The sequence below is a fragment of the Primulina tabacum genome, chromosome 5 (assembly GCF_025594145.1).
Source record: "Primulina tabacum isolate GXHZ01 chromosome 5, ASM2559414v2, whole genome shotgun sequence".
Classification (NCBI taxonomy): Eukaryota; Viridiplantae; Streptophyta; class Magnoliopsida; order Lamiales; family Gesneriaceae; genus Primulina; species Primulina tabacum.
Window position 1 is genome coordinate 36,453,435 of NC_134554.1, and position 23,724 is coordinate 36,477,158.

A 23,724-nucleotide genomic window follows, 5' to 3' on the forward strand; every position below is an offset into this window, starting at 1 on the left:
CTTCTAGTAGACGATCTAACAATGATATATACTTCACCAGAGTCCAACGTAACAACAAGGACAAATGTATCTCTTAGACCACCATCTGCAGTATGCATCAGGAAGCAACAAAAAAAACCATGATTAATAAACACAGAATCGGAATACTTCAAAAATCAACCAAGTATAGTTCCAAGATATTTTTTATGAATCGAATTTGGAGAAAAATGTAAACTATTTGAGCATTCCATAACAAGAAAACATTTCCCTCAACTGATGAGAGTATTAGAGAATAAATAGAATCTATACTTGTCACACCCTTACTCTATACTTGACATGATTACCATAATCAAAATAGGATTTGAATGTTAGATCTATATTATGAAGTAATTCAAACAAGGGGCGTCACTTGACGGTGTATAAAAATTTTGGCATGATGTCCCTACAATTTGTCTAAGCCAAAAACTCAAGCAATACCATATATACACACTTATAAACATATTCTCACATATAAACATACATTGTATCATCGTATATATAGTGGAACTTGTTTGATACTTATATGTCTAATCAAAATAGAGTTTGAATGATATATACTTATATTATGAAGCAATTTCAAACAATGGGCATCGATTTGACGGTTGATAAAATTTTTGGCATGATGTCTTTACATTCTTGTAAAAGCCAAAAACTCAACTCAAGCAACAATATCAAACATATTTTCATAGACAACCACACACCCTATTGTTATACATATAGTCATAACATTGTGAAACTTGTTTCAGACCCTGACATAACATTCATTGTAATACATATGCGGAAGCTATACAAAAAGACGTCCAGGTTCTTGTCGAGGTAAGGCATGTCACAAGAATCCATTGGTGAACCGCCATCCTATGTCTCTCCTTTACATGATCATGTAATACATGAGCTACGTGAGTTTATAAAACTCAATAATTTGGCACTTGTACGTATCAATATGCGTAGAAGGAACATACATATCAAGTCGTGATCAACAATGAATCTTTAAACCATGTCATATCATAGCATATATTCATGTTCATTTTTGTACTGAGCCTCATTAGTTGACCTGTACTACCGTGCTTGTTTTTTTATATAGCTACTACTGTGTTGTATGTCAGGGAGCACCTTTGGCAACCCCACACCCCATGAACATATATTGGCTAATAGGTTTGGTGGACTTAAAATCACCCATGATGTCAACAAGCTCTATATCATATAAAAATCTGTCATTTTCCTTTCATGTTCATGTTCATGACTTAGCACTCATCTTCAATATTCATGACTTTCTTTTATATTTAATACATAACAATGAAATATGGTGCTATGTTTCTATCAATAAACATACAAACAATGAAACGTCTGCTTATTCGTTTTCTTAAAAAGTACGAAATTTTTTTTAAACTCTCAAACTTTCGGCCTATACATATACATATACATAAAAATACTTTTGCACCATTTTAAAATAAACCATTCAACTAGTATTTGAAAATCCAAATAGAATATTCAAAACCAGAAATCGTAAAACGTTTTACCAAATCTAAAAAGCGATAAATGTTGAAAAGTGTAGCCCATACTAAATATCTCAAAAATCTCTCAAAAAGCATAAATAAAATGTCGTAAAATCTTTAACTTAAAATCAAAACTTAAATGCGGAAAATAGAAGCGCTGGTCCTCGGGTTATGTGCAACGACAGTCCAGCAAGTCACCCATCAAGGCCTCCGATATCATAGTTATTTATATCACCTGCATCATACACACCTAGTGAGTCTAAAGACTCAACACATCCTATCCTTGGTATCAAGTAATACGTAATAGAGTTAACATATAACAGTGAAAAATACTTGTACTTAAAATATCAATTTCATAATAATGCATAAACTTTAAACTTTACATTTTCATAAAAATAACACATAATCTTAAACATATTCATATTCATATCCATATTCGTATCCATATTCATATTCATGCTCGTGTTTGTTGAATTCAGATCGTGATTGTGACTCGTATTCTTAATCGTATTAGGCGATGCATCCATCTAGAGAAAACCACAATACTGGGCGGCGGGGGACACCAGCAACACTCTCACCGGTCAACTGGGCCCTGACCAACGTATTAACATATTCGTATTATTCGTATTCGTATCCGTATCCAAGAAAACACGATCGTCGGGCTCCCACTGGGACCATAACCCTCACGATATTTCCAACATGTAGTAGTCACAATCCCTTCACATCCTTCAACATGTCGTATTTCCATCACTTAATAAAACATGCATATAATATCATTTTATTTTGAAACCAAGCATGCAACATATATATCTTTTAAATGTCCAATTTAACCCTTAATAATTCATGAACATATAAAAATCATAATTTCAACAAATAAAAATTCATAAACATGTGAAATAATCATATTAGCATATAAAACAGCAAATAGGGCACTGCCATGACGTTTACTAATTTTCTGATGTAAAAAGACCGTTTTACCCCTGGACGTGACATTTTACGTTTTTGACTTTTTCTTGATTTATTTGACTCTAACATGTCTCACATAGTTATTTAAGCTTAAATTAAAATTTCCATAATTTTATTTAGCATAAAAACTAGACTTTTTAATTAATTCGTAATTAGACGTTTTGAAGGCGTTTAAATTACGAAAAATCCCAAACTTTAATATAAAATTCCTAAATTCTAAATTTAGTTTTTTTATATTATTTTAGCCCCCATGAACCATGACTCGACCCCTGTGAGCCGTTTTTCAATTTACTTAAGTTTAAAAACCCTAATATGACACATAAACTTCGACCCCGAGCCATCTTTCGATTTCCTCGAGTCACCCCCAAACCATGTTGATCCAAACTCTGACCAACACACTAGAGTACCCTACTAGACCCTTGAATCCCACGGAAACCTTACCTATATCAAAAACCGAAGTCCCCAACTCCTAACATAAGCTGGCTGAGACTCCTAAGATGGATGGACTCCTTGTTCTAGCTTGCAGGACCTTACCAGCGAGCCCAACCCCTGAACCCACTTGATGCCACCTACTTAGGACCCTAAGGACTCACTCAGACCCAGCCATCGAACCCCAGGCCAAGCCCCCACGCCCCGAGCAAGCGCTGAACCCTGCGCGCCCCTCATGACATCTCTCGGGTAGGAGTCCTTGTTGTCAAGGACTCATCCCAAGCCCCTTAGCTCGAGTCCTAGCATGGCTAGGACTCATGGCTAGGACTCTACCCTGGACTCCCTCACGACCCTGGGTAGCCCCTGGATAGGAGCCAACACCATGCCCAGCCGTGAAGACAAAAATCGAACCCCTTGTTTTCCCATGACAGCAACATGCTTCAAGCTTTGTGTGTTCGATTTTGTGCATGATTGTGGCTTATTTTAGGACCCTACCCTCATGTAAAACAATGTCTAAGCATGTCCTGATCATGGCAGCCCCTTTAACACATATAAAACATGATTTTGGAAATTGAAAACACCAATTTAGAACACATAAGCATATAGTTACGAAAATTTAACTTGGTGATATGTTTTTCTAAAACAAAATCATGCATAAACAAATTGTGACGTCTACTTGTTTTAAAGGTGCAGAATATTTTTTTTTAAAAGCTCACATTTTCGAAATATCATTTAAAATAATCGTCTTTATTTTACAATAAAAATATCACAGTTTAAAATGACCAACATCAAACGTAAACGTCAAGGAGTAAAAATCGTAATAGAAAAATATAACATTTAAAAATAATCTTAAATATTTGCCAGTAAAAATAGCGCAGTTTAAAATAACCAAACTTATCCAAACTCATACGTAAAAATAAACATATAAAAATCTTAAAATCATTAACGTATTAAAATATTTCTTTCCTTTCAAATCTCATAAAACATTATGCGGAAAACTTGCGGTCCTCGGGTCCTGTCACCGCACCAGGTCTGCCTACTCAGAGTTCGGCACCTTAGTCTCCTCATCATCAATTCACCTGCATCACACACGCCTAGTGAGTCTAAAGACTCAACACACATGTACCAGTAATAGCAAGTACATATACGTAGCACACAGCAGTGAAAAATATCATACTCAACATATCTTTCATGAACTTAAAAGCATTCGTGTCTGCAGTAAAAATCGTATACGGAAACGTGTCCTTTCAAAACGTGGTAATAATCATATCATGTATCATCGTATCAGCATAAACGTGTTAAATCATGTCATCTCATGTCATCATATACGTAAACGTGTCGTGTAAAATCATATCATATTAAATCATGTCATCATATACGTAAACGTTTTCTTTTTTAATTGAATTCAGTTCATTAGTTGTGACTTTCGTATCAGCTCTATCGATGGATCTATCTATAAAACCGTGGTACCCGACGGCGGGGACATCAGCGACAGCATTACCTGTCAACTGAGCCTTGGCCTCAGCTCATCATATCTCATATCATGTCAACGGAAATACGATCGTCGGGCTCCATCTGGGGCCTTCTCACGTAAACGGGCTCCCTCTGGGGCCTTTTCCCTCACGATATCTCCAATCATATCACGTATACATATACATCGTCAGTCACAACCAACTCCCATCCTTCAAAAACATCATCATATTCACCACTTAATAAAAACATGCATATACATAATTTTTCCTTTAAACCAAGCATGCAACGTATATTTTCGTAAAATCTTAAAAATCGTGATCATGATGCATAAACCTTTAAAATATAGTAAATTTGTGCTCAGGGCGCTGCCAGGACCAAAATCTCGCCCCGGTGCAAAATGACCATTTTGCCCCTGGAAACCCAAAAATTACCGTTTTGCCCCTAGATGTAAAATTTCACCTTTTTGACATTTTCTTAATTCCATTGACTCTAACATGTCCCAAATAATTATTTAAGCCTACACGAATTTTTCCATATTTTTATTTGACTTAAATCGATGACTTTTAAATTAATCTTTAGCTATAACATATTAATGCGTTTTAATCCTGAATTAAACCAAAACTTAGCATAAAATTCCCAAATTAAAAACTTAGACTTCTAATAATTATTTGAGTTTAAATATAATTTTACATAATTTTATTAAGCTTAAATCTAGATGTTTCCATTAATCGTTTAATTAACGTTTCGTGTGACGACTAAATCCCGGATAAATCCAAAACTCATTATTTTGATCCAAAGCTTACCAAACTCCTAAAAATGTCCCAAAATATATTTATAAGCATTCCTAGACATAAACTTGAGCTCATTTTACAACTTAACCGATTCGTTTTAAAACTTGGACCCGGGTTCCGATTTTAACCCGAATCAAACCGAAACTTAACCAAAACTTTCCCAACTTTTTACCATATCTTACAAACATTTAAAAGTCCTAAAACCCAACAATTAAGGCCCCTAACTCACGAAGACCAGTCCCCTACAGTTGCTGGAAAACTCGGCAACTTTCCTTCCCAAAACCCGAATGGCACCACTTGCACTCAAGCATTCCTAGGCTTGCACCTAACAGGACCAGTCACTTCTCAACCCCTCCAAGCCCATCTTGACATCTTCTTGGACCCGTAAAACTAACGGCCTCAACCCCATACACACCCTAGCACGCACGAACTCGGGACCCGAGCATCACGCACACTACGCTTTTCCCTTCACTCGAACAAGCACACAACCGCGCCCAGCTGTACTCTCACCATTCCAGACCATAGCTCAGTCCCACCAGGGTCTGATCCAAGGTTAGGAAGGGTTCTCGCACAACTGGATCTCTCACATCTCCTGAACCCATCACCCCTCACTCTCAGCTACCAAGGACACCACCCAGGGGTGGAGGCATGTACTTGTTTGGTCCAATTTTTTTTTTTTAAATGTATGTATAAATTATGTATAATTTTGGAATAATACGATATTAGCCCGAGTAGATCAATTTAAAATATTAAAATATACTAGAATTTAAAATTCCAGCCCGGGCAGAGCCATATTTCTGGCTCCGCCCCTGACACCACCTAAACCTCAAAGCCACTGACCCTTCTCATCAACAAGGACAGATCGCGGCCTCAGCAACCATGACAACACCTAAACCCCTTTCGCACAGCCCCTTTAACACTTGAACGTAGCAGCCCTTGGCACATCACACAAGGAAAACGTGAGTAATGATCAAAAGATGCAAAAACGTAAGTAAAATTGAAAAGCTTTCCTGTGCATGGCTAGATCAAGACTTCTATGCAAACAAACACCCAAATCAGAAAATAACTAGCATGTATGATGCATAAATAAAAGTACATGCGTGCCTTTGATGATTTCTACGCAAAAACGATGAAGAAAGGAGCAACGAGGCGGCGCCGGAAACTTTCTTTTGCAAGAACAAGGAGGCGGCCGAAGCTTGGCTGAAGAAATGGTGCTGAAATCGAGAGATACTGATAGGGGAAGGGGTGTGTTGGCTAGTGGGAGTGAGGGTGTCGGTTGGTGTAAAATAATAGATGTAGGGTAGCCTTAATTAGTTATTAATAAAATATCTAATGGTCCTTAAATGGTTTAATTAAAAGCTTAAAAGAGTTTTAAGCCCAATGAGCTTAAAAGTTGGCCCATTAATTTCAAATATATTCCCGAAAAATATTTCGTGTTGGAAACATTTTGAAAATATTAGCCGAACCCTCAAAAGTTCTACCGATTTGATAAAATTTACGTACCGGTTAAAATAAAATCACTGCGGGTCAAAATACCCAATAAAATCCTATTTCTTGAAAAATACCTCTAAACACCTTATATTAATTAATAAAAATTAATCATGTAATAAAATAATTTTTTCTGAAAATTCTCCGGTCTCCGTTCCTCGTTCGAGCGTGAAATGAAACTTAAAAATCTTTAATGAATGAACCTTTAAAATTTCATGAATTAAATTCTATCATGCCCTAATTATGCATAAAATGCATAAAAATATTAAACACAAATTAACGAAATAAAATGCATTTAAAACATTAAAACAATTTAATGAAATACCAAAGAAATTTAATAACTTGCATGCATGTGGTTTACGTGACCCTTCAAATTCTCGGGACGTTACACAAATACTATGGTGTGATGATGTTTTGAAGGAAAGGAAAGACGTGCCTTTGCGTTTTTAACGCACGATTAATCGTTTATGATGACGAAGAACGGAGCAAGACCTTGGCTTTGAATTTCCTTGAGCTTTACCGAAAATTTCTTCCAATTTGTTGTGTGTGAGCCGTGTGTTTTGAGGGGTTTTGGGAGAGAAAAAAAATCAGATTTGAGGCGTGTCAAAATTCTGAAATTGAGGCGTGAGTTTGTAGGGTAATAGGAGATTTAACATATAATATATACTAATTAATCACTAACAGGCCTATTAATCCAACAATTTAGGCTCATTAGTCTTAATTAGGATTTAATTAGAATATCAAAATAATTTTGGTAAAAATAGTTTGTGAATTTAATAGTCGGGTTGCCAAAAAGTTCGTATTTTTGTTGAAAAACCAACACCGATAAAATTTACGTCCCGGCGTATAAAATCACCTCAAAACCCCTTATTTTCAAAAATAAGAAAAACCCACAATCATATTTTAAATAATTAAAAACAATTATTTAGTAAAAACATTTTACGTTTTTCCGCCCTCGGTCTCCGTTCTTCGATCGCAACTTGAATAATCCTTAAAAATACAGTTTTATGCATAAAGATAATAAAATACTATTTAACATATAATCATGCATGACACATAATTAATTAAGCAATTAAATCAATTAACTACTTATTTTTCATATTTTCCTAGATTTGCATGCAGTTGGGTTACGTCGTCTAAATTTTGGAGCTTACAAACAATGTACAAATATCAATAAACAATGGGAAGCATTTGAAATTCATAATATTACTCATGTATTACTTCAAGAACATGCCAATTTACAGTCCAAGCGTACGAATATTGGGTTGAGACGATGTTTCTCACTACTATACTTTCAAATATATCAATAATTCAGTTACTATGTCGATACTAGGTGGAACAACCATTAAAGAGTTGAATACTTACCACCCTAGGAGGCTATTGTGATGAAGAACTAATTACTAGCTTCAAAATGATGAAGAAGAGGAAGAAGAAAGCATTTGGAGGAAGATTTCTTGGAGTTCTTTCGAGTTCTTTGTTGTTAGGAAGTTGATGGAGTGATAAGGAAGCTTAAAGATTTCGAAACTTATCTTTTTTTATGCAAGGAGGCGCTCGGGCGGTTATTTTCTACCGTTCGGGCGCGGAACATTCTGCCTAAATTCTGGACTTGTAATGCATCGACGCTCGGGCGGCCATTTTCTACCGCTCGGGCGCGGAACTCTCTGGAAAAATACTGAATTTGTAGCATAGGGGCGTGTAGAACCCGAAAATTTGACTACGTATAAGCCATGCATAATTCTAGTATTTAAATTAAAATGATTTTTATTGCATGAGAATTTAAATTCTTTTCTTTAAATTTATTTACTTATTTTATGCAGTAGTTTAGTTGCTATCTTTTCAGTTAATTAATTGAGGCCGGACTGGAGTTGGAGTAAAAAGATAAATTTTAATATTTAGAAAATATTCCTAGAATTTCTTTAAGTTAAATAATAAATTAATTTAATGTAAAAGAATGTTTAAGAAATTATCTAAATAAGTTGAGATAAGTAGTAAATAAAGTTCAATAATTAATTCCTTAATTCCCTAAAATATTTAATGGGCAGATAAAACACTAGAGATTTAAAAAATTCAATAATTAAGAAATATTTTCCCTTTATTTTACTTAAGAATTTCGGCCCTCTCAATTTTTAGGATTTAAAAGTTGTCAACTCACAATTTAATTGATTTCCTTCCTTATCCATTTTTAGGAGATAAGTCCCTCACTTTTAATTCTCCAATAATTAGTAAATAAACAATTCCCTACCCTATTTTAATTAATTAAAATCGGTCAACCTTATTATTGCTTTAAAGATTTAGTCTTTTGATTTACAACTCAATATTGATTCTCTCCTTATTTTTTTTCTTGGGAGATAATTAAATCACACTAAATCTTCAATAACAATGATTTAAGCAAAATTCTCCCTTGTTTTTGAAGGAAGAAAATCGGCCACCCCTCTATTTCAAAGATTTAATTTTGGATTTACAACTCATTCTTTACTATCTTTCCCTTAATCTTTTTTCTAGGTAATTATTCTTTCAACTTTTAAATCACCAACAAATAATTTATTTAAGCAATATCTTCCCTTGCTCCTAGACCATAAATTCAACCATATGCATCCTGTAATATCCCCCAAAAATCTTTGATATCAATCTTGGTTCCTATCTAACAAATAAATTAGGATAGAAAGATTATTCTCCTCCCTTTATCTTGCAATCTTCCCATATATTTTCCTAGCCATCCTCCCCATCACCACCACCGAAAATTTGAGAGAAATTCAGAGCATTTCAGAGAGGAAAAATCGTGAGAAAATCGTGAGAAAATAGGAGAACAAACCGAGTAGCAAACAAGAAGGAAAAGCACTCCGTCTCCCCCGCGCCGCATGTGTATTTCTTTTTGTTTTCTTCAAAACAAAAATATCCAGGCATGTATATATTTTTATTTACTCCTCAATCAAGTCATATAATGATTTTAACATCCCTTGTGCACGATCATTAACCATGAAAATCGAAATGCATGACAGCAACTTTCGAACCATGTACAGAATTTTCTTGCCTTCTTGAACACTTAACGCCTTTGCTTTGTTTCGATGGTTTCAAGTGTTGGTTCGATTCCAGGCTTCCAAGGCTGCATATAGACACGTACTAGGGTGTGTCAAGACCATGTTGGTCCATCCAAACAAGCCCCATGCATGCTAGAAACCGAAAATGACAGCAATTCTTCATTCATGCCATTTGAGTTTCGAAAAATCTTCTGTTTTGCTGTCAAGGAGAGTTTCTGATCTTGGCTACCCTAAGGGCCTATAGCCATGGTTAGAACACTTTCCTATCATGTCTAAGACGTGACTAAGTTGCCCTTTTGGAGGCTTGGTCCGTGGTGAATCGGTTTTTAAATCAAAACACAAGAACAGCCCACAGCCCCTTCGCCCCTTTCGAATTCTGGTGGTGTAACTTTCGAGTTTAGTGGTGTGGTGTGAATCTTGTTTGGCCTCTGGCCCATAGCCATGGTTCATACCATACCCCTTGATGTTTAGATCGTGTCATGTTCAACCAAATGGCCACTGGAATGGTCCACGACAGCAAGAAGCGTAGCAACACCCCACGCGCACAGAATTGCTCTCGGGTGGGACTTTTCGATAGTTTCTGGGTTTGGTTCGAATTGTGGCTGGCCTAGGGCTCTTAGCCATGGTTCGAATCATTCCTTAGGATGTTGGTAAGAGGTTATGGTTGGTGGTTCAAGCCTCAATGGCCAGTATCCTCGCAAACGACGCAAAGGAAACGCAAGCATGCTGCTGTAACTTTTGACAGCAAGTGTGCTGTGGTTCAGAGGTATGTTCCGAGTTCTTGGCTGGATTTTAGCCTATGGACTTGGACTGGACATTACCTCATCATGTTGGGAAGGTCATGTTTTTGGCGGTTCATGATTCGGATCATTTTAGAGGTCGTACGAGAATTTACGGTGCAATGTGCCAAAATGACTCTCGAAAGAGCGTTTCACGTTTTTTGCCTCCATTCACTAAATTTCGAGTACGGTAAATTTAGGAGCATTATTTCATCATTCTAGGCGTATTTTAATCATGACTATATGATGGTTCAGTGTTGGCTCGGGTTGGTATGGAGTCATGATTAAATACGAAGTCATTGGGCGTAATTGTCGCGTTTTCGGATTTAATTGCATAGTTTGGTCAAATAAATCAATTGCATATTTTTTTATGTTAGATTTAAGTCGCAGTGAGCCTGGGAGCGATCCAACCCAATCAGTAAAATTATTTCAGGATATTTAATTATGTTATTTAATTATATTACGTACAGAATATTCATTTTGAGATTTATGCGATATTGCTTGTGGTCACTTTACTATCATGGGATTACTATTTCACCTGGTCGTCAGTTACCGGTCAGTTCGGTTATACCACCCAGTATACTGTGGCATTATTCTGATCAGACGATTATTATTTCACTCGGTCGTCAGCTATCGGTCAGTTCAGCTCAGGGACCACTTGCGTAGACCATAATCTCACCAGAAAATTATTGCAAGTTATTTCATTTCAGGGCTCCAAGGAGCAAACATTTTCACTTAGGATATTTTCAGTTTAGTCATGCACGTACTATAATTAATCATGACACGATATTTTACGTTATACCTCAGGACATGATATTTCCTCTTGCATGCGATTTTACTATCTATTTACTTGCTATTTACGATATATGCATGATGAGTCTTTATACTCACTAGACTTGATTGTTGTAGGTACTGATGAGGTCGGGGACCAGTGAGCTAGCTTGGGTCGGCAGTAGTGGAACCCGAGGACCTCATTTTTCAACATTTATTATTTTACGATCAAATATTTTTATCTGTCGTTGGATTACTTTTAAACGGTTATTTTGCAAACATTAAATTTCTTCCGCTGCCATTTTGAATATTAAACGTTATTTATCGGTTTAATTTTGTGAATGAGACATTTTGATTATTTAAAAAGAAAATTTTTAAATTTTCCGCAATTTTTCAAGTACGTATTTTCGGACCATTATAGCTGGTATCAGAGCAATGATTATGTATAGGGTTGTACTACTACTGACCACGAGAAGCTCACGAAGTCACGTCTTCGGTCTGTCACTTTTACATTTACGCATTTTATTCAAAGCATGAATTAGTTAACAGCATGTTTTCATGAATTATTTTACGTCCAGATTTTTATTGTTTAGTATTTAAATTTAAATAAATTATGGAATTATGCATGTTAGTTACGTATGGGTTATATATGAAACAGTATGCCTCCTAGACGCCATGTTGGACGCCCGAGAGGTAATGTTGAGCCTCGCCAAGAGGATGGTGAGGAGCAGAGGCAGGAGAGAGAATTACCACCTCCACCTCCACCGGACATGAATGCCCAGATGCTAGCTGAGATGACTCAGTTCTTCGCACAGTTTGCGGGGAACAATGTTGTGGCGACCAGGCCGACAGGGCCCGAGGCTGTCTATGAGAGATTCATGAAGATGCGTCCTAAGGAGTTTTCAGGGACGACGGACCCCATGATTGCTGAGGGCTGGATCAAGTCCCTCGAGGTTATCTTTGAGTTTATGGAGCTTGGAGATGCAGATCGAGTTCGATGTGCCACCTATTTATTCGGAGGAGATGCCCGCTTATGGTGGGAAGGGGCATCAGTAGCCCTGAATTTGACTACATTGAGTTGGGCGCGCTTCACGGAGGTATTCTACTCCAAATATTTTACTGAGAAAGTGCGCACCAGGTTGACCACAGAATTCATGAGTCTGAGGACAAGGAGACTTGACTGTTACGGAGTTCATCCGTAAGTTTGAGAGGGGTTGTCATTTTGTGCCCCTGATCGCGAATGATGCTAAAGCCAAGTTGATGCATTTCTTGGTGGGTCTACGGCCGATCTTGCGCCGTGATGTTAGGGTGTCTGACCCTACTACTTATGAGGACGCTGTCTCCAAGGCTCTAGCCGCAGAGCAGGATCAGCGTGATATCGAGAGAGACCGTCAGGGCAAGCGCCCAGTCCAGGTACCACACCGCCCTCCTTCTCAGCAGCATCAGCAGCAGAATAAGAGGCTTTTCCATGGCCCACCCAGGAACAGGGGCCAGCAGCCGTAGCAGCAGCGGGACGCGCAGTTCCTAAGCCTATTGAGCATCCGATATGTCCCAAGTGCTCACGCCGCCATCCTGGAGTATGTATGTATGGCTCTGGGAAGTGTTACAAGTGTGGTAGCCCAGACCACGTGCTACCGCAGTGCCCTCAGAGGAATCTGCCTACCCAAGGCAGGGTATTTGCTCTCCATGCAGCGGAGACGAACCCTGATACCATGCTCATGACAGGTACCTTTAAGCTTTAAGTTTTTATTTGGGATTTATTGTTTTGGGTTGAAATTCTGAACTTAGAAATTGTTATAGGATTGCATGCTCTACTCAGTATTATTTCGGGAATTTAAGTTAGAAGAACTTTAACCTCTGCATGTCTATAGGATAGTTCTTGAGATTATTGGGTTCAGCTTGATGTTCCAAACTTTCAGGGAGAATTTTTATAGTGGGGTCCGCTACAAAAGCCCTGAAAGATTCAGGGGCTATTCACTCGTTTATTTCGGAGACCTTTGCTAATTCCCTCAAGGTCAAGACTATTGGGCTAGATGTTGCATTTTCCGTAGCATTGTCCTCTGGAGAGGAGATAACAGCCACCAATGTGATCCGAGACATAGACCTTGAGCTGCATGGAAATCTCGTTTATGCGGATCTCATCTTATTGCTGATGCCAGAGTTTGACATCATCCTGGGGATGGACTAGCTATTGAGGAACAGGGTGTTGATAGACTTCCAGCGGAGATCTGTTCTGGTCCGACCGCCTGGAATGATGCAGTTCTTATTTGAGCCGGACAGGTACTTTCCTTTACCGCGCATTATTCCTTATGACCAGGCTAGGAAGCTCATGCATAGAGGGTGTCAGTCATTTTTAGCGACTTTTATATCTGTCCCCGAGGCACCCAGTCAGTCAGCCTCAGATGTCCCAGTTGTCAGAGATTTTCTAGACGTTTTTCCGGAAGACGTCTCTGGTATGCCACCCGAGAGAGAGGTGGAGTTTTATATCGAGCTTATGTCAGGTACGGTTCCGATCTCAAAAGCATCGTACCGACTAGCACCGACAGAGATGGCAGAGCTTAAGAAGCAGATTCAGGAACTTCTTGACAAGGAGTTCATTCGCCCTAGTTTTTCTCCATGGGGCGCACCAGTCTTGTTTGTGAAGAAGTAGGATGGCTCTATGAGACTTTGTATTGATTATCGGGAGTTGAACAGGGTTACAGTGAAGAATAAATATCCACTTTCGAGGATTGAAGATCTATTTGATCAGTTGCAGGGAGCTTCGGTATTCTCCAAGATTGATCTTGGTTCTGACTATCACCAGTTGAGGGTGAAGGACGCTGATGTTTCCAAGACTGCTTTCAGGACTCGTTACGGCCACTACGAGTTCCTTGTGATGCCGTTCGGTTTGACGAATGCGCCAGCGATCTTCATGGATCTCATGAATCGCGTATTTCAGCCGTACCTTGATCAGTTTGTGATAGTATTCATAGACGACATTCTCGTTTACTCGAAGAATCAGGAGGATCACGACAGACATCTGACCGACAGTGTTGCAGACCTTGCAGAAGCACAGATTGTTCGCAAAGTTCAGTAAGTGCGAATTCTGGTTAGAGAAGGTGGCGTTCTTAGGCCACATTGTCTCTAGCAGTGGCATTGAGGTAGACCCCGCGAAAGTTGCAGCAGTCAGAGATTGGGTTGTGCCGCATAATGCATTAGAGATCCGCAGTTTTCTTGGGCTAACAGGATATTATCGGAAGTTCATTAAGGGATTCTCCTCTATTGCCATTCCACTCACATCATTGACCAAGAATAATGCTAAATTTGCGTGGAGCGAGGAGTGTCAGAAGAGCTTCGATACTTTGAAGCAAGCTCTTATCTCAGCGCCAGTTTTGGCCATGCCGTCAGGGCCCGGTGAGTTTGTTCTGTATACCGATGCTTCGAAGCTCGGTCTCGGCGCAGTACTGATGCAGCATGGGAAGGTGATAGCATATGCTTCCTGTCAGTTGAAGACTCATGAGAAGAATTATCCTACCTATGATCTAGAGTTGGCAGCCGTTGTTTTTGCTTTGAAGATCTGGAGGCTATATTTGTATGGAGAGAAGTGCCAGATCTTTACCGACCATAAGAGTCTCAAGTACTTCTTTACGCAGAAAGAGCTGAATATGCGTCAGAGGCGGTGGTTGGAGCTTGTGAAAGATTATGATTGTGACATTAGCTACCACCCGAGTAAGGCTAATGTAGTTGCGGATGCATTAAGCAGGAAAGTTGCAGTGATGGCCCATTTGACGATTCAGAAACCTCTTCAGTCTGAGATGCAGAGGTTTGATCTAGAGGCATATCCTCAAGGTAGAGTTCCCCGTCTATCTACTTTGACTATTACGTCCACTCTTATGGACCGTATTCGCAGTGGTCAGCCAGCAGATGAGCAGTTGGCAAAGTGGAAGCAGAGAGATGAGGCCAGGGGCAGTGTCTTGTATTCAGTTAGTGATGGCATTGTGAGATACCGAGACAGGATATGGGTTCCTAGCAGTGATTCTATCCGAGCAGATATTCTATCAGAGGCCAATAGGTCGCCGTACTCTATTCATCCAGGGAGTATGAAGATGTACAAAGACCTGCAGTTATTGTACTGGTGGCCAGGAATGAAGAAGGATATCAGACGCTTTGTATCCGAGTGTCTGACTTGTCAGTTAGTGAAGGCAGAGCATCAGAGACCAGCAGGTTTGCTCAAGCCTCTTCCTATTCCCGAGTGGAAGTGGGAGAATGTTACCATGGACTTCGTGACCGGTTTGCCGAAGTCAGTCAGAGGATTAAATGCTATCTGGGTGATTGTAGATCGTCTTACCAAATCAGCGCATTTCTTGCCCATTAAGACGACTTTCACCATGATTCAGTATGCAGAGTTGTATATCGGGAGATAGTCCGACTTCATGGTATCCCAGTTTCTATCGTATCTGACAGAGACCCTAGATTCACTTTCGCATTCTGGAAGAGTTTGCATTCGGCAGTGGGTACGAAGTTGTTGTTTAGCACAGATTTCCACCCTCAGACAGATGGGCAGTCAGAGCGAGTTATTCAGATTTTGGAGGATCTCCTCCTTGCTTGTGTGATTGATTTCTCTGGGAGTTGGGAGTCGAACTTGCCATTGGTAGAGTTCACCTATAACAACAGCTTCCAGTCGTCTATTGGTATGGCTCCGTATGAAGCACTGTACGGCCGTAAGTGTAGATCTCCTATTCATTGGGATGAAGTAGGAGAGAGAGCAGAGTTGGGTCCAGAGATTATTCAGCAGACTGTCGATGTATTAGCCCAGATCCGTGATAGGATGAGGACTGCTCAGAGTCGACAGAAGAGTTATGCGGACCAGCGGAGGAGAGATTTAGAGTTTGCAGTGGGCGACCATGTCTTTGTGAAAGTGGCACCTATGAAAGGTGTCATGCGATTTGGGAAGAAAGGAAAGCTCAGTCCGAGGTTCATTGGACCATTTGAGATCCTCGACAGAGTTGGGACGCTAGCTTATCGGGTTGCTCTTCCGCCGAATCTGACCGGAGTACACAATGTGTTCCACGTCTCCATGCTGAGGAAGTATATGGCAAATCCGTCGCATGTATTGAATTTTGAACCGCTGCAGCTCACTCCGAACCTGTCTTATGAGGAGAGACCCGTGCAGATATTAGACAGACAAGGAGAAGAAGCTTCGGAACAAGCTGGTTAAGCGAGTCAAAGTCAAATGGCTTAACCATTCAGAAGAGGAAGCTACGTGGGAATCTGAGCCAAGATGAGGAGTCGGTATCCGGAACTATTCGGTGAGTTTTAATTTCGAGGACGAAATTTCTCTTAAGGGGGGAAGGATTGTAGAAACCGAAAATTTGACTACGTATAAGACATGAATAATTTAGTATTTAAATTAAAATGATTTTTATTGCATGAGAATTTAAATTCTTTTTCTTTAAATTTATTTACTTATTTTATGCAGTAGTTTAGTTGCTATCTTTTCAGTTAATTAATTGAGGCCGGACTGGAGTTGGAGTAAAGAGATAAATTTTAATATTTAAAAAATATTCCTAGAATTTCTTTAAGTTAAATAATAAATTAATTTAATGTAAAAGAAGGTTTAAGGAATTATCTAAATAAGTTGAGATAAGTAGTAAATAAAGTTCAATAATTAATTCCTTAATTCCTCTAAAATATTTAATGGGTAGATAAAACACTAGAGATTTAAAAAAATTCAATAATTAAGAAATATTTTCCCTTTATTTTACTTAAGAATTTTGGCCCTCTCAATTTTTAGGATTTAAAAGTTGTCAACTCACAATTTAATTGATTTCCTTCCTTATCCATTTTTCAGGAGATAAGTCCCTCACTTTTAATTCTCCAATAATTAGTAAATAAACAATTCCCTACCCTATTTTAATTAATTAAAATCGGTCAACCCTTATTATTGCTTTAAAGATTTAGTCTTTTGATTTACAACTCAATTTTGATTCTCTCCTTATTCCTTTTCTTGGGAGATAATTATATCACACTAAATCTTCAATAATAATGATTTAAGCAAAATTCTCCCTTGTTTTTGAAGGAAGAAAATCGGCCACCCCTCTATTTCAAAGATTTAATTTTGGATTTACAACTCATTCTTTACTATCTTTCCCTTAATCTTTTTTCTAGGTAATTATTCTCTCAACTTTTAAATCACCAACAAATAATTTATTTAAGCAATATCTTCCCTTGCTCCTAGACCATAAATTCAACCATATGCATCCTCTAATATCCCCCAAAAATCTTTGATATCAATCTTGGTTCCTATCTAACAAATAAACTAGGATAGAAAGATTATTCTCCTCCCTTTATCTTGCAATCTTCCCATATATTTTCCTAGCCATCCTCCCCATCACCACCACCGAAAATTTGAGAGAAATTCAGAGCATTTCAGAGAGGAAAAATCGTGAGAAAATCGTGAGAAAATAGGAGAACAAACCGAGTAGCAAACAAGAAGGAAAAGCACTCCGTCTCCCCCGCGCCGCATGTGTATTTCTTTTTGTTTTCTTCAAAACAAAAATATCCAGGCATGTATATATTTTTATTTACTCCTCAATCAAGTCATATAATGATTTTAACATCCCTTGTGCACGATCATTAACCATGAAAATCGAAATGCATGACAGCAACTTTCGAACCATGTACAGAATTTTCTTGCCTTCTTGAACACTTCACGCCTTTGCTTTGTTTCAATGGTTTCAGGTGTTGGTTCGATTTCAGGCTTCCAAGGCTGCATATAGACACGTACTAGGGTGTGTCAAGACCATGTTCGTCCATCCAAACAAGCCCCATGCATGCTAGAAACCGAAAATGACAGCAACTCTTCATTCATGCCATTTGAGTTTCGAAAAATCTTCTGTTTTGCTGTCAAGGAGAGTTTCTGATCTTGGCTACCCTAAGGGCCTATAGCCATGGTTAGAACACTTCCCTATCATGTCTAGGACGTGACTAAGTCGCCCTTTTGGAGGTTTGGTCCATGGTGAATCGGTTTTTAAATCAAAACACAAGAACAGCCCACAGCCCCTTCGCCCCTTTCGAATTCTGGTGGTGTAACTTTCGAGTTTAGTGGTGTGATGTGAATCTTGGTTGGCCTCTGGCCCATAGCCATGGTTCATACCATACCCCTTGATGTTTAGATCGTGCCATGTTCAACCAAATGGCCACTGGAATGGTCCAGGACAGCAAGAAGCGTAGCAACACCCCACGCGCACAGAATTGCTCTCGGGTGGGACTTTTCGATAGTTTCTGGGTTTGGTTCAAATTGTGGATGGCCTAGGGCCCTTAGCCATGGTTCGAATCATTACTTAGGATGTTGGTAAGAGGTTCTGATCGGTGGTTCAAGCCCCAATGGCCAGTAGCCTCGCAAACAACGCAAAGGAAACGCAAGCATGCTGCTGTAACTTTTGACAGCAAGTGTGTTGTGGTTCAGAGGTGTGTTCCGGGTACTTGGTTGGCTTTTAGCCTATGGTCTTGGACTGGACAGTACCTCATCATGTTGGGAAGGTCATTTTTTTGGCGGTTTGTGATTCGGATCATTTTAGAGGTCGTACGAGAATTTACGGTGCAATGTGCCATAATGACTCTCGAAAGAGCGTTTCACGTTTTTGGCCTCCATTCACTAAATTTCGAGTACTGTAAATTTAGGAGCATTATTTCATCATTCTAGGCGTATTTTAATCATGACTATATGATGGTTCAGTGTTGGTTCGGGTTGGTATGGAGTCATAATTAAATACGAAGTCATTGGGCGTAATTGTCGCGTTTTCGGATTTAATTGCATAGTTTGGTCAAATAAACCAATTGCATATTTTTTTATGTTAGATTTAAGTCACGGTGAGCCTGGGAGCGATCCAACCCAATCAGTAAAATTATTACAGGATATTTAATTATGTTATTTAATTATATTACGTACAGAATATTCATTTTGAGATTTATGCGATATTGCTTGTGGTCACTTTACTATCATGGGATTACTATTTCACCCGATCGTCAGTTACCGGTCAGTTCGGTTGTACCACCCAGTATACTGTGGCATTAGTCTGATCAGACGATTATTATTTCACCCGGTCGTCAGTTATCGGTCAGTTCAGTTCAGGGACCACTTGCGTAGACCATAATCTCACCAGAAAATTATTGCAAGTTATTTTATTTCAGGGCTTCAAGGAGCAAACATTTTCACTTATGATATTTTCAGTTTAGTCATGCACGTACTATAATTAATCATGACACGATATTTTACGTTATACCTCAGGACATGATATTTCCTCTTGCATGCGATTTTACTATCTATTTACTTGCTATTTACGATATATGCATGCTGAGTCTTTAGACTCACTAGACTTGATTGTTGTAGGTACTGATGAGGTCGGGACCGAGGGCGGGGACCAGTGAGCTAGCTTGGGTCGGCAGTAGTGGAACCCGAGGACCTCATTTTTCAACATTTATCAAATATTTTTATCTGTCGTTCGATTACTTTTAAACGGTTATTTTGCAAACATTAAATTTCTTCCGCTGCCATTTTGAATATTAAACGTTATTTATCAGTTTAATTTTGTAAATGAGACATTTTGATTATTTAAAAAGAAAATTTTTAAATTTTTCGCAATTTTTCAAGTACATATTTTCGGGCCATTATAGGGCGCTCGGGCGGTAATATCTTACCGCTCGGGCACCAACCATTGTGTCCCTGTACATTGTTTCACCAAAGATCGCTCCAGAAACATCTCTTCATTTCATAATCTAAAAAATGATAAACATGAAAGTTGTAGCTCTATGTCTTGGCTTGAATCTCCATTTAATTTCATGTCATTTGGAGGTCTGAGTAAAAATTTATGGTCAATCTACCGAAATGTGTCATTGTAGGAATGACGATACACACGACACATTTCGAGGCGCTTTTGGCTTGTCGTCCACAATGATTTGGACAAAACCCAAAACATGAAGGTTGTATCATTACATCTTATCTTTCTAATGGTTATGACCTCACATAATTTGGATAATTATTCTAATCATTATGCGACAACCCGTAAAAACTGCCATATTTTCATCGCATTTCATACCAACTTCATTACACTACTTGTATCTACACATCTTACTATCACTATTTAAACACATATTCATTCTCAATACACCATGGACAATCTAGAAATCATATTCAATATCAATATCGATACCTCAATCAACATATAAAACATAATGAGCTAAATAACTACATATTAACTGACATAAACGTCATATTATCATTTGTACGAGTAACCAGGCATTACATTACTAATTTAAATAGATCATACGGGCACACCAGATGTTTCCATGCTCTACGAGTGCACCGCCTTCAAGTTCTTGAGAGCCCTAAAACGGAAGTGCTCCAGAAGTCCGACTGAACGCCGCAGAAAACAAAGTAATTAATCACAATTCAAAATGAAATCACACCTTCTGTGAGACCCTTGAACTAAGCCTGAATCCATCATCCCTCTTGCGTTTCAGAATTCGGAAAATTGAATCAGCAGCATGATGACGAGATTAATGATTACAATGGAGACCGAATTGGGAGACGTGCCTCGTCGCCCAACACCATGATCTTTCACCAAAAACAAAAGGATCACGGGTGTAGTTTTCGAGAATCAAGAAGTTGTGGCAAGGAAGGCAAAGTTTTTAGAATCATTTCAATCAATTTTCTTTTCAACAAGAGTTTTTTTTTTTTGACAGATCTTTTCAACAAGAGTTTATTCAGTAAGTTGTTTCATTTTTATTTTTGGAAATATTTTTATTTTAGTTTCTGCCACACAAAAAAAAAATCTAAGAATAGGTGAAATTCCTGAATTTAAGTTTTGATTCATGATGATGACATTGAATGAAATTATGAATCAAATAGCACAATTTCTACATCATTGTATTTGAGTAAAATATAGACGACTGATATAATCAAGAGACCGGTAATTCATTAATTTCTAATAATTGGTTTGTTATTGCATTCACTTTAGAGTTGTAAAACTTGGATTTAGTAATACAATAGACAGATATTCATAAATTCTGATATTTCAGATGTTTAAATATTTTCTAAAGTTTATTAGTGATTTTTGAGATTGTTGTCAATGTCACATCCACATCTCAGGCTCAGACGTGACACCTTCTTTCGTAATTAAATTTATTCCAAGTCTAAGAAAAAAAATGGACATAACCATCCAAGACATTTATTCCTTCATAACTTTTATATACACCTATGCTTTCAAGATCATGAGAGGAAGATATTTGGAAAATCATTTGGATGATTTCAATAAATTCATCTTGAATCTTCATAATAATATCGATCGGTGTCAAAACCGATGATGAAGATCGAGTATTACTCCTCCTTCGATCATTGTCCAATGAATTTGATAATATATCGGACACATTGATTTATGGAAGAGATTATTTAACTTAAGAAATAATTGTTAGAATTATTTTATAGGCTCGCATAATTTAATTAATTGTACATTAACAAGCTACATAATAAATTATCTAATAAGATGATCTAATTAATAATAAGTTTTCAAAGTATTAAATAAATTGGTATGATGCACGTTATATGTAGAAACTTGGTTCAATTAAGTCTTTGGGTCGAAAACTGGTAAGGTTATATTGTCCTAGAGGCATAGAGAATAACACTAAAGATATATGATACACATATTCTAAATCTATATTATTCTCTCATCTGAGTCAAGAATAAGGTGATCGATTCTCAATTACATTGGAAGACTTTTAACTACAACGCTAGATCAATCAGTGGATTGATCTGGTACACATTTACTGTTATTTATATTTTCTGATAATATTTGACATGAATTTTTGGCATGTTATGATATATGAATTTATTTTTACAAAATCTCCAACAATAATGTACAGACTGCAATAAACCCAATCTTGACAAGCCAAGCGACAATGAAAATGTTGATGCAGCTTCTGAAGGATATGAAAGTGCGTAAGTTCTCTGTATGGGGAAGGAAATAACTAGTCAAGAATTGAGTTCTTGACTCGAGATGCGGTCAAGAATCTAATTTTAAATATATTTACTAAATATTTGGTATGATTTATAAGATAAGTATGAATTGTTCAACGAAAAAATATTATGAAAATCTGATTTTTTTGATTCGAAGCACATCCATAATCCTTATAAAAAAATTCCATAATCCATATAAAAAACGTAAAATTATATTACAAAAACCTAATTTAATCCATATATATATAAACCTTTTATTACAAAAACCTAATACTTTGTCTGATACACACCCATGATCCCTAAAACAATTATAAACATTTTCACTTCATAATCCCACGACAACCTTATATATATATATATGTGTGTGTGTGTGTGTGTGTGTGTGTGTGCTTTGTTCTCTTGTATTTTATATCCAGAGAAAATAAAAGAAATTTAATAGAGGGAAAGATGAAATTATTTGTCACGATCATAGGATTATTGCTTGGTGGGATGGTTATCACATCAGAAGGAGATGGAGTAACACTGCTCGATCGAACCGACGTTGCGATAGTGAATCAAATTCAAGGTGAAAAGATTACCATCCATTGTTACTCTTCGGATGATGATCTCGGCACTCATGATCTTAATTTCGGCCGAAACATCTCCTGGAGTTTCGACGTCAACTTCTTTCACTCGACCAAGTTTTATTGCGACTTCACCACCGTGCCCGGCTGCGGAAACTACGCCGTCTATGATAAGAAGTTGGAGGTCCGGTGTGATAAAAGATGTGTTTGGAATGTACGAGAAAGAGGGCCATGTTTGATACAAACTGCTTACGATAACATAGAATGGTGCCAAGACTGGAAACAACTCGACGACTGTCATCGCAAATGAAAAAAAAATAATGTTATTTGCAATCCATTCTGTGTTACATTTATTTCGTTAATATAAATTCGAGTGCAAATATCTCATCGTAAAAAGGATAAAGTAACTAGAGAAATGATATCACTACTTAGAAATATTATTTTAAGATTACATTTTGGTTATATATATTTTTTTCTTATTTTTTTAAAGAAAATTATGCCCGGGGTGATAATTCATAAAAAATTTAGATTTATAGACATGGACACCAAAGTTATTTGACCTTAAAAGATATCATCAAGGTGCAAAATCGAAGAGTAAAAAATTAATTTATCCCTAAATTAAGTATATTTGTCTTCATAAATTATTTAAATAGTATGTGAAATTTCCTAATTAATTAAATTTCCAATTTGATACCTAATGAATGAATTATACCCACATCACTGATATGTACAAAAATGGAAAAATATATCAAATTTTCTTAATCTACATTCAAATTAGTAATTTAATACGAGAAATGATCTGATGAATGGATTTTAAGTATACATGATACGTGGATTTCAAATTACATGCATACTATGTATATTTGAAATCTACCACCCATAATTGTAATTACTTGTTGATCAGTAATTCACTTAAATTTTA

The 23,724-nt window shown here is 37.5% G+C and overlaps 1 protein-coding gene across 2 annotated transcripts in view; it reads right to left on the bottom strand.

Annotated features, from left to right (window-relative positions):
• The window catches only part of LOC142547507 (putative phosphoinositide phosphatase SAC9), a 61,592-nt gene extending 41,002 nt beyond the window's left edge, over positions 1–20,590 (bottom strand). For both annotated transcript variants that reach the window (XM_075655841.1, XM_075655840.1), the window contains exon 1: positions 20,563–20,590. In XM_075655841.1, the coding sequence (XP_075511956.1) occupies positions 20,563–20,575 (13 nt within the window). In that variant the 5' untranslated portion in view covers positions 20,576–20,590. The remainder of the gene's footprint in view (positions 1–20,562) is intronic.
• Positions 20,591–23,724: the final 3,134 nt, after the last annotated feature.